We start from the raw sequence: 14,071 nt of genomic DNA on the forward strand, positions 1-14,071 counted from the left end.
GAGAGAGAGAGAGAGAGAGAGAGAGAGAGAGAGAGAGAGAGAGAGAGAGAGAGAGAGAGAGAGAGAGAGAGAGAGAGAGAGAGAGAGAGAGAGAGAGAGAGAGAGAGAGAGAGAACAAGACAGGGGAGACAGAGAGAATTTGATATGGATTTGAATCAGAGAGGCACACAGGTAGTCGGAGTGAGAGCGAGATGAGAAGGAGGACGGCGGCCGGCCTCACCTGATGTACAGGTGGAAGGTGATGTCAGACTTGACCCTCAGCCGGTTCTCCTCGGCCGCCTCGAAGATGCTCCCGTCGTGGCCCTGGTGGTACTGGAGCAGCTCGCTGTACAGGAAGCTGGGGCAGCAGCCGGGAGAAGGGCCGTTAAGACGGGTTAACGTCCCACACACTGCCTCTGACAGCCGGACGCTTTTAGAACAGTGTGGGGGGGGAGGGGGGGGGGCTGATAGATGAGCTCAAAGAATGAGCTAAAAAGAGGCTATTTATACCGAAGAAATCCCCTTCTGGAAATGATTTCGGCGTGGCAGTCATTAACCGTGTCCCCTTTAAGGCTCAGCTCCTCCCCTTTAACACACCGATTCCCTGATGGAAAGAGGAGAAAGAAACACACGCACACACGTGCACACACGTACACACACGTACACACACACACACACACAAGAGACGACCAAAGTCAAGGGTAAACCCACAGGCTGTCCTCATACAGGAGGTGACCCAGCTCTGTTCCCGGCGCTCACACCACCGCCGTATCCGTGTCCCGGCGGCGGGCGCCACGCCCCGCGCCGCGCGGCGTGTTCACGTGGGCTTTTTTAACAACGACCTCCTTCCCCGCGGTCACCTTCTCCTCCCCTTGCTCTAAAGTAAAGGCGGTGTTATACCGGTGCCCAGGCTGACGACCGTGCCCAGACCCTCGCCGCGCCGCATCACGATGGTGGCCAGGATCTTGCGGCCCAGGAGGCTGTGCTGGATGCGCGTGGTGAGGGCGTTGAACCGCTGGTGGCTCAGCATGGCGATCTGGTCGTGCAGGGTGCTGCCGCTGACGGGGAGCTGGACGGACGGACAGACAGACAGACAGACGGACAGACAGACGTACAGACAGACAGACAGACGTACAGACGTACAGACAGACAGACAGACGGACGTACAGACGTACAGACAGACAGAGAGATGGACAGACAGACAGACAGACAGACAGACGGACGGACGGACAAACGGACGGACAGACAAACGGACGGACAGACGGACAGACAGACAGACGGACAGACGCAAGGGGAGGGGGGAAACGGTGGAAATGAGAGAAAAATAAACAAAAAGAAAGCACAGCGATTAGCACGCTTGTAAAGTAGGAGGTGTGCCACTGCACACATCAGGGCCATGTCCTGACTGACTGACTGGCTGACTGGCTGACGGTTCCCCAGGAGGGGGCGGTGGGCGTACCTCTGCGGGGATGAGCTCCCCTGTGCGCGCCGCTCTCTCCGCCTCGCCGATCAGGACCCTCAGGGCCGCGTCCGCCGCCTCCTGCTTGCCCTGCTTCTTATTGGACGCGCAGACCGGGGGGAACCAGCGGCCGCCCAGCTTGGCCTGGTAGGTGAACCTGAGGGGGGGGGGGGGGGACAGCCGTCAGCTCCCTCACCTCGCGTCACTCACGTGGGCGTCGGCCGTGAGCAACTCCCCCACACGCTGCACGTCATGGGGGGTGCCGGGTGTATGGGGGGGACGGTGGGGACGGGGGGTATGGGGGGGGGGGCGGGGGGTATGGGGGGTGCCGGGGGTCCCTACTTGGGCTCGTGGGGCGGTCCGGTCTGGCCCACCAGGCGGATCTCGGCAGCGAAGCCGCGGGCGCGGGCGTACTCCAGCAGCCCGGACACGGCGTTGTTGTTGAGGTGGTTGATGAGGTCGCCCACCCCGGCCTCGTGGGCGGCCCGCAGCTCGTCCGCCGTCAGGGGGGGCAGCGAGGGGCAGGTCGACCCGCCCTCCTCGCTGTCCCCGGAGCCCAGGGGCAGCTGGGGCTGAGCACAGAGGGAGGGGCCGTCAGACGCTGGCGGAGGCCAGGTGGTAGCATCCATACGCAACACACTCAACACGCTCAACACACTCAACACACTCAACACACTCAACACACTCAACACACTCAACACGGTCAACACGGTCAACACGCTGTCATTACACCAAACAGAGGGGCATTCACAAACTGGTGGAGTGGACCAGGCCCTAGTGACACCAGGGCAGTGCTTAGAGGAGGGGTTAGGGTTAGGGTCAGTGCTTAGGGGAGGGGTTAGGGTTAGGGTCAGTGCTTAGGGGAGGGGTTAGGGTTAGGGTCAGTGCTTAGAGGAGGGGTTAGGGTTAGGGTCAGTGCTTAGGGGAGGGGTTAGGGTTAGGGTTAGGGTCAGTGCTTAGAGGAGGGGTTAGGGTCAGTGCTTAGAGGAGGGGTTAGGGTTAGGGTCAGTGCTTAGGGGAGGGGTTAGGGTTAGGGTTAGGGTCAGTGCTTAGAGGAGGGGTTAGGGTCAGTGCTTAGGGGAGGGGTTAGGGTTAGGGGCAGTGCTTAGAGGAGGTGCTAGGGTCAGGGTCAGTGCTTAGAGGAGGTGCTAGGGTTAGGGTCAGTGCTTAGAGGAGGTGTTAGGGTCAGGGTCAGTGCTTAGAGGAGGTGCTAGGGTCAGGGTCAGTGCTTAGAGGAGGGGTTAGGGTCAGTGCTTAGAGGAGGTGCTAGGGTTAGGGTTAGGGTCAGTGCTTAGAGGAGGGGTTAGGGTCAGTGCTTAGAGGAGGGGTTAGGGTTAGGGTCAGTGCTTAGAGGAGGTGTTAGGGTCAGGGTCAGTGCTCAGAGGAGGTGCTGCTGACCTTGTTGAGCTGCAGCCTGCCGTCGGCCATCAGCTCCTTCACCGCCTCCTCGGCGGCCAGCTGCCGCGCCGCCTTCTTGCTGGGGGCGGCGGCCTCGGCGCACAGCCCCTCCCCCACCTTCACCCGGTACATGAACCTGAGCGCCGGGACACACACGGGCTTAGCAGAGCACGGCTAGGAACAGCTGAGAGTGGGGGGGGGGGGGTCACATGTTAACCAATGACCTCACGAGTGACTCAGTGCCTCTGATGGAATCAGCTGGGGGAGATAACCTCGTTTTAGAACAGGCGGCGGGCTATGAGACAAAGATAATGTGTTAGAGAGACGGGGGAATAGAGGGGCTCTGGAGATTGCCTTGGGGGATGGGAAGAAAAAAAAAAGCTGGAGAAAATCAAAAGGCAGACACCAGAACTACTCAGGCCTTTGTCAGCAGACGACACATGACCAAGGATCATGGGAGCACATAAAAGACTGGTGCAGCTGGAAGTGCACAAATAAACAGGCCGGACGTGGTGGGGACGGGTGATTTGTCCTCAGCAATGCTTTTCTTATTATGTGACTAATTCATTTAGCCAATTCATTTAGTATTGGAGGTTTGAGCAGGTCAGTCCTACAAATGACAAACCTCAAATTAATAGTAATTAGGCTCTGTGCGTTCATATGGGCGCCTCTTACTGATCCCATCACACGTTTCAAATACGCTGAGGGACACATGTTCAAATCTCAGACAGCGATGCTGAGGACCCAGGACTGGACCCCGGTCCAGAGGACACAGGGACTAGACCCCGGTCCAGGACTAGACCCCGGTCCAGGACTAGACCCGGTCCAGAGGACCCAGGACTAGACCCCGGTCCAGAGGACTAGACCCGGGCCAGAGGACCCAGGTCCAGGACTAGACCCGGTCCAGAGGGCGGTGAGTGGTACCGGGGGTCGTGCGGCGGGCCCTCCTGGCCGGTGTTGATGAACTCGATGGAGCTGCCGGTGCGCTGGCTGAACTCCATCAGCACCGACACCGGGTTCTTCCCGCCCGGGAGAGAGCGGGACAGGGGCTGGCGAGGGCCCTCTACCAGCCCCGTCCCTTCCACGCCCACCGTCCCAAACGCCTCGTCCATGCCCCCGACCGGCGCCTGCCAAACAGGGAGGAGAACGTGGGCAGCGTCAGTGTCACCAAGGAGCCTATTTGAAGTGTTGGCCTTGCCGGAACGGGACGGGGGTTCCTCACGGTGGTGTCGGGGACGGGGTCCATGACCTGGTCCAGGGCCGCCGGCGTGCGGTCCTCCCCGGCGCCCGGCCCGCCCTGCCCCTCCTTGATCAGGCTCCGCAGGGTGGCGGCCGCCGCGTCCTTCTTGGCCACCTTCTTGCTGGACGCCTCGGCGACGGGGAACGACCGTCCGTCAAGGATCACCTGCATACGGAACCTAGGGGCGGGCGGAGGGAGTAGAACCCACAACCCTTCAGTGTTTCCCATCCTACACACACACACACATCCCTGAAGCTCAACAATGAAGCAACACCCAAATAAGACTTCAATGGGTTCAATTCTGTATGAGTCACAGCATAGCATGTGTAAACAATGCCCTGAACACACTCAGGCCCCGTCCACACGGACAAAAAACTATCTTTTCCCCTCCATTTCCTTTAATGCGTTTCAGGAATATCTCTGTAAAGACGGACTCATTGCGAAAACGCATCGAGCTGTAGAAACGCTGTAGTACATATTCAAGGTCACTGTGTGGCGCTGGTTCTCCACAAAATAAAATGAGGCATCAAGCCTTTGCGCTTCAAGACTGTATACAAACATACAGTCGAGGAGGAGAAAGCAGTTGTTCAACCTTTTAGCAGAAATACTTTTTAATGTACAGTTAGTAATTAAATTTACCAAGGGGCTGTATTTAAAGCTACAAAAATAATACAAATAAAATAAAATAAAATAAAATGCAACGCAACGCATTTCAGGCGTCCACACGAATCCTAACACGAAAACGCATAGGTCCGTTTTTATGTTAGCCACCCTGGGACCTGGTTTCAGAAAAGTGTGTTTCCATGTGGACGGGGCCTCAGTCACACCAACACAACAATGGATCACCACAAACGCAAGACAACGCCACTCACCTGGGGTCGTGCGAGGGACCTGATTGGTCGAGGAGCACAAACTCACAGGACTGGCCGAGGTACTGGGCGTACTCCATGAGGCCGCTCACCGGGTTCTTGAGCCGCACCTCCTGCAGCTTGGCCCACTGGTTCTGGGGTGGCGGGGCAGCCAGCGACACCGCCACCGTCCCCACGTCATCTCCGGTGCGCTTATGGGCGTCGGTCTGCCTCCGGATAGCGTTGAGGAACTCGGGGATCTCGTCGGTGGCCCACTGCTCCCCGTTGGCCTCGTCATCCCGAGGGTGGAAGGGTGTGGCCGCCGAGGGAGCAGGGGGCCTCTCTTGCTCCGGCTTCACACCGACCGCTTGGGGCTGACCCATGGACTGGTCCTCAGCCGGGGGGAAACCAGCACTGCTGATGGCAAGCTTCCCGGCCTCCTCCTTCATGCCCTGGAGAGGCTGCCAGCTCTCCTGGAACGGCGTTGGCTCCGGGCCTTGTGCAGGGGGAGGGAGTAACGTGGCCACACCGGCTCCCTTGCCCGCTGCGTCGCCCACCTCCATGAGCTGGTCGGCCGGGGGGGCGCACTGCGAGGCCTTGAGGCTCCTCTCCATCTTCTCGCGGCGGCGGTTGGACAGCTCCCAGGTGGGGTTCTTGCCATCGCTGTTCTTCTTGAGCTCGCCCTGCTTCTCCATGTTGTGCAGGGTGGAGTTGATCTGCTGGGCGTTTTTGAGGCCAACATTCTTGGCGATGACGATAGCCGACGCATCGGGGTTCTGAAGGAGGTAACGGAAGATCTGCTCCTTTTGGTTGGCCATGGCTGGAGGATACACGTCCTGGAGAGAGGCGCTGGCAGTGGGAGTGCTGGTATGGTCAGAGTCAGAGGACTCAAGGGAGGAGCAGCAGGAAGAAGTGGACTCTGCGTCGGAGCAGTCTTCTCTGACAGAACGGCGTTCTTCTGGTTCTTCAAGGGCTTCTACGGTCTCTACATTTTGCTCAAGTTTAATTGTTGGTTGAGGAGAATGTTCTGAATAGTTCCACTGCGGGGCGAGACGGCCTCCCGGCTTGTCGTTTACAAGGAAATGCACTCCAAGTGGTCTGCAGAGCGACCACAGTGGAGGGGTGGTTCCTTTTTTGAAGGCTTTTCCTGACCCCTCCAGAGAGTACAGAGCAGAGTTGACTACCTTCTTGGGCAGCTTAAGCCTTTTGGCCAGGGGTCTGGCGGCGATGCTCTCGCTGGGACTCAGTGCAGCCAAGGAGCTAAGGAGCAACTCCTGGATGTCTGACGAAACTTTACTACAGCTACTAATGATTGCGCTGCCCGACAGGGATGTGCTATCAAAACTACGCACACTTGTATTCGACCGGTCTTTGTGAAGGGATAGATCCTGGAAACCTTCAGCCAGAGAGTCTGCTTGGGAGCCCCAGTGTCTGTTTGAGTGCTGGCTGTAGGCAGCAGTGTGGGTCTGGTTGTGGTTCCAGTATTGAGAAGCTGAGGGCGTTCTGGGGGCACTGTCAACAGAGTTAGCAAACCCCTGGTTCCAGTTGTTGCAACGGTTGTTGCCCCTCCCTCGAGGACTGCTGCGGGGGTATCGACCGTGCACTGGCTGGTGGGAGGAGAAAGGCGCCCTGTTGTTAGGTGTCCAGCCTTGTTGCCGGGGACTGCCTCTGAATTGTGGTGCCTCGGAGCTTTGTCCCCTTAGGAATTTTGCCTGAAGGTACAGAAAGCTGTCGGGTTCTGGTCCGGACCTCAGGTTCTGATTAAATGATGCATTAGGGTCCCCTACTTTCACAGAGGAGACTTGATTGTTGTAGGGCGCGGGTGGGGTCAAAGAAAAATGAGAATGTTCCGGGGATCGGAAGGGTCCTACAGGGTAACCGGAGCAGGAGAAGTCATTTGGACGTGGGACCTGCAAAGGAGGCGGGGCCCTTGGGTGAAGGGTGGCTGGATCAGCCCAGGAGGAGTATGGCTTGGCCTTGAGGTGGGCCGGCAGAGGTCTAGTGTATTGTTCTTTGGAAGGCCCTCCTCTACCTCTGCTCATATCGCAGGGGTGGAGTGAATAGGGGGGCCCTCTGGGATAACTATTCAGCTTCTGAGCGCCTGTAAATTCAGTAGTGCAGCCACGTCTCTAGTGTATTGGCAGGCCAGGTGACGATTGCAACCTTTGACAGCACCTGAAAAGCAATGAAAACAGAAAGAGGGGTGGCATGATGCATGAACCAGGATTACAGACACAATAACAGGCGGAACCAGCAGTTAAACCAGTAAAATGTGATGGTTTTAATGCAGCAGTCCCTTACTATTCCGACTCAATCAACCCATTAATAATATTTTAAATAATCACTCTGTTGATTGATTTTAATAATAATTTATAATAATTTTAAATCATTTTAATTTATCTTTGATATCAAGCCATTTAAATTTCTTGGCCATTTATGATTATTTTGTGCCTTCCTAAAAGATGGTGTGCATCCTCCAGTTATCATTAACATCCTAAACTCTTTGCACGGCTGTTTTATACAAGTCAACATTCCAACATCCAAATGCCATCATCATCATCCTCATGACCACTTTAGTTTCAGGGGCATTTTACTTTCACTTTTTTTATTTTTCCCCCCTAGAGCTCAGTTTCCAGGTCTGATAGTAACCGTATACAGTGATGAGAAGCATGACTGTGGAGAGCTCCGTCAGGGGGCGGTCATTCAGTCAATAGGTCATCCACCAGCCACCATGCACCACCCTGTCAAACTGTCCTCAAGCAGGTCACTGACTGGCTGGGGGGCAATGTTACCTGATCCAACGCTCCCTACCGAGTAAACAAACAAAACAAACCTTGATAACCTTTGTGCATAAAGTGTATGAATATAAATGCAGGGGCACAGGCCATGTTATCTTGAGAACATGACCAATATCTCAAGAAGTGTCCATGAAGTTACGAGGTCCCCAAAAGGCTGACATAAGCCCTCTACCACGATGAAATATAATCCCAGGGTAAAAGGCTGCCAATAAATTATTCATTCCTCGACTATTCAGTTTTATTTCTGGCCTAATAATCGCTGGATCTGGATCCATAACAGGGAAAGGAGAGAACCCGATGCAGAGAAGGTGGACAGTGACAAGGATACCATGAAGGACACCATCAGTCACAACAGACATACGCCAGTATGGAGGACAATCCGAGGAAAATAGGACCGTTACAAGCATGCTCACCTCCCATAGACTTTACAATCACAAGGCTCCGAACAGCACATGATTCTAACTAAGGGAGTCGGCCCACCGTGAAGCAAACACTACATTGATTATCCGAGAGTGTCACGTTTTAAAACAAGAGTGTAGTACAAGATCCAGTTCTTAACACTCAATCATGTCCGTATTACTGTTGCTGACAACAACAGGAGATACTGTGTCCTGTTGCACATCTTCTATTCCAGTCAGTAGGGTCCTGTCTGTCACACGAGGACTGACACACACGAGTATAGAAAACACCTCAATGTGGTTCTCTGGACTGGACCCATGCATCAGGATGGCCATAATGCATGATAGAAATAGTTATCAGCCAGATACCAAGCGTGTGTTTTTGTTATTCCTCTTCATTGGGACTATTTCAGAATCTGGACATAGGCCAACAATGGACTCCAAAGAGAGAGTAGATTGATAAATAGTGGATATATTTCACTGTTAGTCTTAAGTCGGAGTAATGCATGCTTTCTCTCACCTAATCCTTGAGGCATTGAAACGATGGGAGGGTTATTACGTCGGTTTTCACTGAAGATGTGCACCAAATGACGAGAAACAATTCCCAAATACTCAAGCAGGCGGTTATGATGTAATTACTCCGAGTGGTCCGAAGTGAGTATAGCAAGCAGTCTATTCATTCCTTTCTTTCGCAAGTGGTAAACGTGGTCCGAAGTTTTCTATATACACTGCCCAGATCTAAACTTTATATATGCTGCAGTATTGCTGCCAGTGACCATAAATTGCCTCAGCCGTCCCAGTAGGGATCACCTATCAAACCGAGAAGGAAAACAATCCCTTAACAACACACTAAGTTTCGTTTTCGCTTCCTCGTCGGAAGAGGCTGGACGTAGTCATGCGATCCGCTGCACGCCGGAGAGGGATGGCTGACGGAGGGGGCTGAGACCCAGCGTGGCTATTGGATGCTTCTGTGTAGCTTTCTTTATTTGTACACTACTATAAAGGACATCATATCACATGAGTGAGCAAGAGGAAATGTATTCATTAACACAAGCAAATGTTTGTAAAAACAAAACCAGATGATTGTAATATAGTTGAACTTATTTTGCATTTGCAATATTTCACTTTTTTTTTTCTTTTTTTTTTACATCGTATTACAAACTGCCCACTGATCACGCCTGCAGGGAAACTCACTGTCTGCATTTGAGAGATGTTAGTCATTGAACAATTGGCAAACAGTTGAAAACAAGTCAACACAGACGTCGGTATCTTATTTGTCTCTACTCTACACATATGTCAATATATGTACGCGATAATGTTAAGCTGGTCAACAACCCCTGTGGTCTGCCATGTAACCACCGCAACAAGAGACCATCAGCGGGCTTCATCTGGAGAAGTACCCGCGCAACAAGCACCCATCAGCGGGCTTCATCTGGAGAGGTACCCGCGCAACAAGCACCCATCAGCGGGCTTTATTTGGAGAAGTACCCGGGCAACTGGCAGCGATGGGCCGCAGTTAGAGCGTCGATGAGGCCAGCCTACATGTCCCCAGCATCACACCGCATTGGCACTGCACCATTTCCCAGTGCTTCCTGCATTAAGGACGTTTTTATTGGCTGTTTTTTGCTAAATTGCAATAGATATTGTACACCCCCTATCGTAACAGAAGATGACGGTCCCAATCAATGTAATTCAAATTACCTTCAATCCCAGTGCTTTGTTCCCAATTGCTGATGGAAAATGTGCAATGTTTGTAAAGCAGTGTGTGACCACAATCAAATGGGAGCCTAGCGGTGGCTAAGACGGTGACGCCTGTCCTCCGCGACGAGGGGGCGGAGGAAGGCGGCGGCGCTCGAAGATGACGCGCAGCGAAACGCGTTTGGTTTAATGTGTGGGGCGCCTTTTGTGTTCCAGATCCACGCCAATATCCCGAAAAGCCACGCCCGCCTCTATTTCTGATTGGTCCGTTATACGCGCCTTTACTGGCTTTAGCTGCTATGGTTAAGGTTAGGATTAGGGGTTAGGTTAGGATTTGGTTAGGGTTTGGTTAGGGTTAGGTTAGGTGTTAGGGTTAGGGATAGGTTCGGGCAGGGGTGTCAAACGTACGGCCCGCGGGCCTATTCCGGCCCGGAGTGTAATTTAATCCGGCCCGCCAGATAATATCTAATGTCTATCAGAACTGGCCCGCCGGCATATCGCATTTCAGCGTTAACGCGTTGACGCGTGTCTCAGCGCGGTAACCCTGGCGCGTCAACTCCGGCAGCCCGTAATCCCGTACCTCCCCCCCGGTCAACAATTCTGACTGCGGACTCTGTTATAATGTAATTTCCCCAATTAATGTAATGCAATTGGCCCGCCGGCATATCGCATTTCAGCGTTAACGCGTGTCTCGGCGCGGTAACCCTGGCGCGTCAACTCCGGCAGCCCGTACTAGCACGTATTAGCACTTTACTTACACAGAACGTCCACCAGGCGGACTCTAACCCCTCAAATTAATATGTATGATGTATTTCTTATTGAGAATCACGATACCAATCCTAGACATACGTATATCTTACTAAAAAAGACATAATACCTATTTACATCCAGGAGTAAAAAATGTAATGACAAAAACGTCCACCAGGTGTCTCAAGTGAGTCGAATTATAAGAATGATGTCTTTCTTAATAAGAATCACGATGCCAACCCTAGACATACGTATATCTTAATAAAGAAGACGTAATCCTTAGTTAGATCCTGGAGTAAGAAATATGTATATCTTAATAAAGAAGACGTAATTCTTAATAAAGAAGACGTTATTCTTACAAAGAACTAATACCGACTCTTGCGGGAGACGGCCGCCCTTGCGGTAGACGGCCGTTGGGGCGAATTATAAGAATAACGTAATAATGATGTCATTCTTATTAAGAATCATGATACCAACCCTAGACATACGTATATCTTAATAAAGAAGATGTAATTCTTACGAAGAACTAATACCTAGCGCGCTGCCGACTCTTGCGGGAGACGGCTGCCCTTGCGGGAGACGATAGCTGCTGGACAGGAGTTGGAGTGAAGGTGAACAGTGAAGGTGAACAGGTTTATTTGGTATAACCAGGAGTGAGGCGCATCAGGCTGGAGGTGGAGATCCAAATAACTAGGCACAATCCTAGACATACGTATATCTTAATAAAGAAGACATAATTCTTATTTGTATTTGTGCTATTTGCACTTTTTAATTGTGAATAAACTCATACATCAGCCATGGTCTTGATATGTTGTGATGTTTTTCCCTTAAGAGTAAAAATAAAAAATAAAATAAGAATCATGTATTTGTTTGGATTTTCAATATGGTTATCCTTGACTCTCCCTAGTGGTAAGAATACAGAATGCAAGTAATCCTTGGCATTTAATAAGAAATCCGTTCCGCAAAAGACTCCTCCTAGCGGTAGACTCCGAGAATGCAGGTAGTCCTGGGCTCAGAATAAGAAATATGATTCTGATAAAAATGATGTTATTCTTAATAAGAATTGCCTCATTTTCGCGGGTGTTCCCGGGTAAACCCGTATTAGGGTTAGGGTTAGGGTTAGGGTTAGGTTTTTGGTTAGGGTTAGGGTTTATTGTACAGACTCATCTTTATGTCAAATTGAAGATAATGGTCCATAGATGATATTGGCTAGAGGATTTTTTTGTAAGTCTAAAAACCTGGGATCTTAGGCAATTTACTGTTTTTAACTAAATTCTAAATGGCGGCAAATTTGGAAACCGGAAGTCATAGGTTCTTGAGGCACATTTGTTCAGCATGAGGATATGCATGTGTGAACAAAGTTTCATGAGTGTAGGTCAAATCAGTTACGAGATATGCTTGTGCAAAGTTTGCATTTTTGGGCAGTTGGTATAGCGCCACCTTTGGGCCAATCAGTGTAATATTTGCTGTCTGTTAATCTTGGGTCAACCTCTATTTGTTCACCATGAGAATATGCATGTGAGGTCAAAGTTTCATGACTGTAAGTTAAAGCATTTACGAGATATACTTCAAAATTAAAATTTTCAAATTTTGCATTTTTGGGACTGTTGCTATAGCGCCACCTTTAGGCCAATCAGTGTGATATTTGCTCTTTGTTAATCTTGACTCAGTAGTAAGTTTCATAAAAAGCATGCAAGCGGTTTAGGCTGTGTAATGCAAACGCGGCGGAATAATAATAAAACTAACAATTACAATAGGTTCCCTCACACTTTGTGCTTGGCACCTAATAAGGAGGGCTGCCCCCAGCCGCGTCCACCCAGGCACCACAACGACAGCAGCAGTGTTCAACCGGCCCAGACTGGCAATCCTCCTCTGAGGACGGCTCCGGGCTGGGTGGGGGGAAGAGGTCCACCTCAGCCCGTTCTGCCTCGTCCAGAGCCGCACCGAGGGGTCTGGGGCCTGGTGAGGAGGACACGCTGCCGCAGACACTCTGGCGCAAGTCCCCGCAAGAACGCGTTAGAGTGCTAGAACTTCCCTGACAGCAGCAGGGAACTGGGGGTACCCACGCTGGGCTTGAAACTGGACATCAGCTGCGTAGGGCCCCAGGCGCTCTCCTTCCTGGCGGTCGGCAGCTAGACAGTTGCTCCCGGCTCCGGTTCGCCGAACACCCGCTGGCCAAATCGCCTCTCCAGCTCCCTGGTCAGGGCCTGGAGGTCCCGCTGGTCCTCTGGGGACAGGTCCAGGAGTTGCCTGCTCCGCCGTCCTCTCCGACGCCAGGGCGAGGCGGACGACCACCTCTCCGGCCCCCCAGCCGTTGTGCCACTCTACTAGCCTGAACTGGGCCAGGTATGTTGGCCCCCCCCCAGCTGCGTTGCCCTGGAGAACTTAGGCAGCTTCACTGCTGTCCTTGCCACCAGGGGGCGGTGGGCAGCTGCCAGTTCTCCGTCCATGGCCACTGGGGGGCGCTGCGCTCCCATAACGCAGGGTGCGTCGGCATGGGCTCGACGTCAATCCCAATCCTATCTCCGCATGCGCAGTAGTGGTGGATTTCATGATTCGTTTGAATGAATCAGTTCGCGTCGGTCAGTTCGCCAAGAAGAGTCGTTCATTCGTTTGTTTGTTTGTTCGCATTTCCGGTAGCGGTGAATCATGATTCTCAGTCACTGAGTCGGTCAGACTCGGCTCCTCCCTCGTTCTCATTCTCAAACGAATCACGATCGTGCAATGGTGCAAACAGTCATCAATCAACACAACATTAACTAAGTTCTAGTTAATGTTGAGGAGTTTAGCTGAGGAGTGCTTCATGTTCGGAATCGGGATGTTGTTGCCCGGCTGACTCCCGTGACTTCTCAGTCCTCGAGTCCACCGCTAAACACAGTCAGTGAACGAACGGCGACTCGTGAGTCAGCATGACTCAGAGACTAGTGGGTGGAGCTGGTAGTCGAGTCTCGGCGAACAAACGAGAGCGGCGAATCAGGTCGGTTTGTTAGTTTTAAAGAGTCATTCGTTCAAACTGATTCGTTCGCGAACGAGCCACCACTAGTGCGCAGGCCAATCCCACTTCTGACACCAATGTGGCGAGCAGCACGGGAAGGACGAGACGGGGGCCCAGGTTAAAGCAATTATGCCGTTCTGCTCTCCATACACCGCCCGACAACGGAACCGCCTTTATTCAACACACCACTGACACACAAAAACACACTGGCTCAACAGATCGCCATGACCATCACACTGACGGTGTCAGACTACATAACTAACTAACACTAAAGTAACACTAACACACACACACACACACAAACACCACACAATGTCTCTGCTGCAAAGGACCTAGGAGGGCGCCAGAGGTCCAACTTGCGATTGTCCCAAACCGCGATTGTCCCAGGATCCCTTGCGGCACCTTGAACACGACGACCACGCCCACGGTCGCCACAATATTTTTAAGGGCGCAGCCATTTTTGTTTTTCTTTGCCTCAGCTCGGTCTACTCTCAGAATTCCGAGGGGGCGT

General features: G+C 52.3%; 1 protein-coding gene across 1 annotated transcript; it reads right to left on the reverse strand.

Annotated features, from left to right (window-relative positions):
* Positions 1–220: 220 nt before the first annotated feature.
* LOC311373520 (double-stranded RNA-specific adenosine deaminase-like) lies at positions 221–9,928 on the reverse strand (the record flags this gene model as incomplete). The annotated part of the gene is made up of 10 exons (XM_084490271.1): positions 9,822–9,928; positions 4,949–7,099; positions 4,059–4,254; positions 3,761–3,963; positions 2,837–2,972; positions 1,781–2,010; positions 1,439–1,595; positions 880–1,048; positions 490–583; positions 221–337 (listed from the first exon to the last, which is right to left on the reverse strand). Coding segments are annotated over exons 2-10 (3,320 nt in total), but the record flags the coding sequence as incomplete, so codon positions are not given.
* Between the last annotated feature and the right edge of the window lie 4,143 nt (positions 9,929–14,071).

Source organism: Micromesistius poutassou, assembly GCF_964030765.1.
Source record: "Micromesistius poutassou genome assembly, contig: SCAFFOLD_5388, whole genome shotgun sequence".
NCBI classification, from domain to species: Eukaryota; Metazoa; Chordata; class Actinopteri; order Gadiformes; family Gadidae; genus Micromesistius; species Micromesistius poutassou.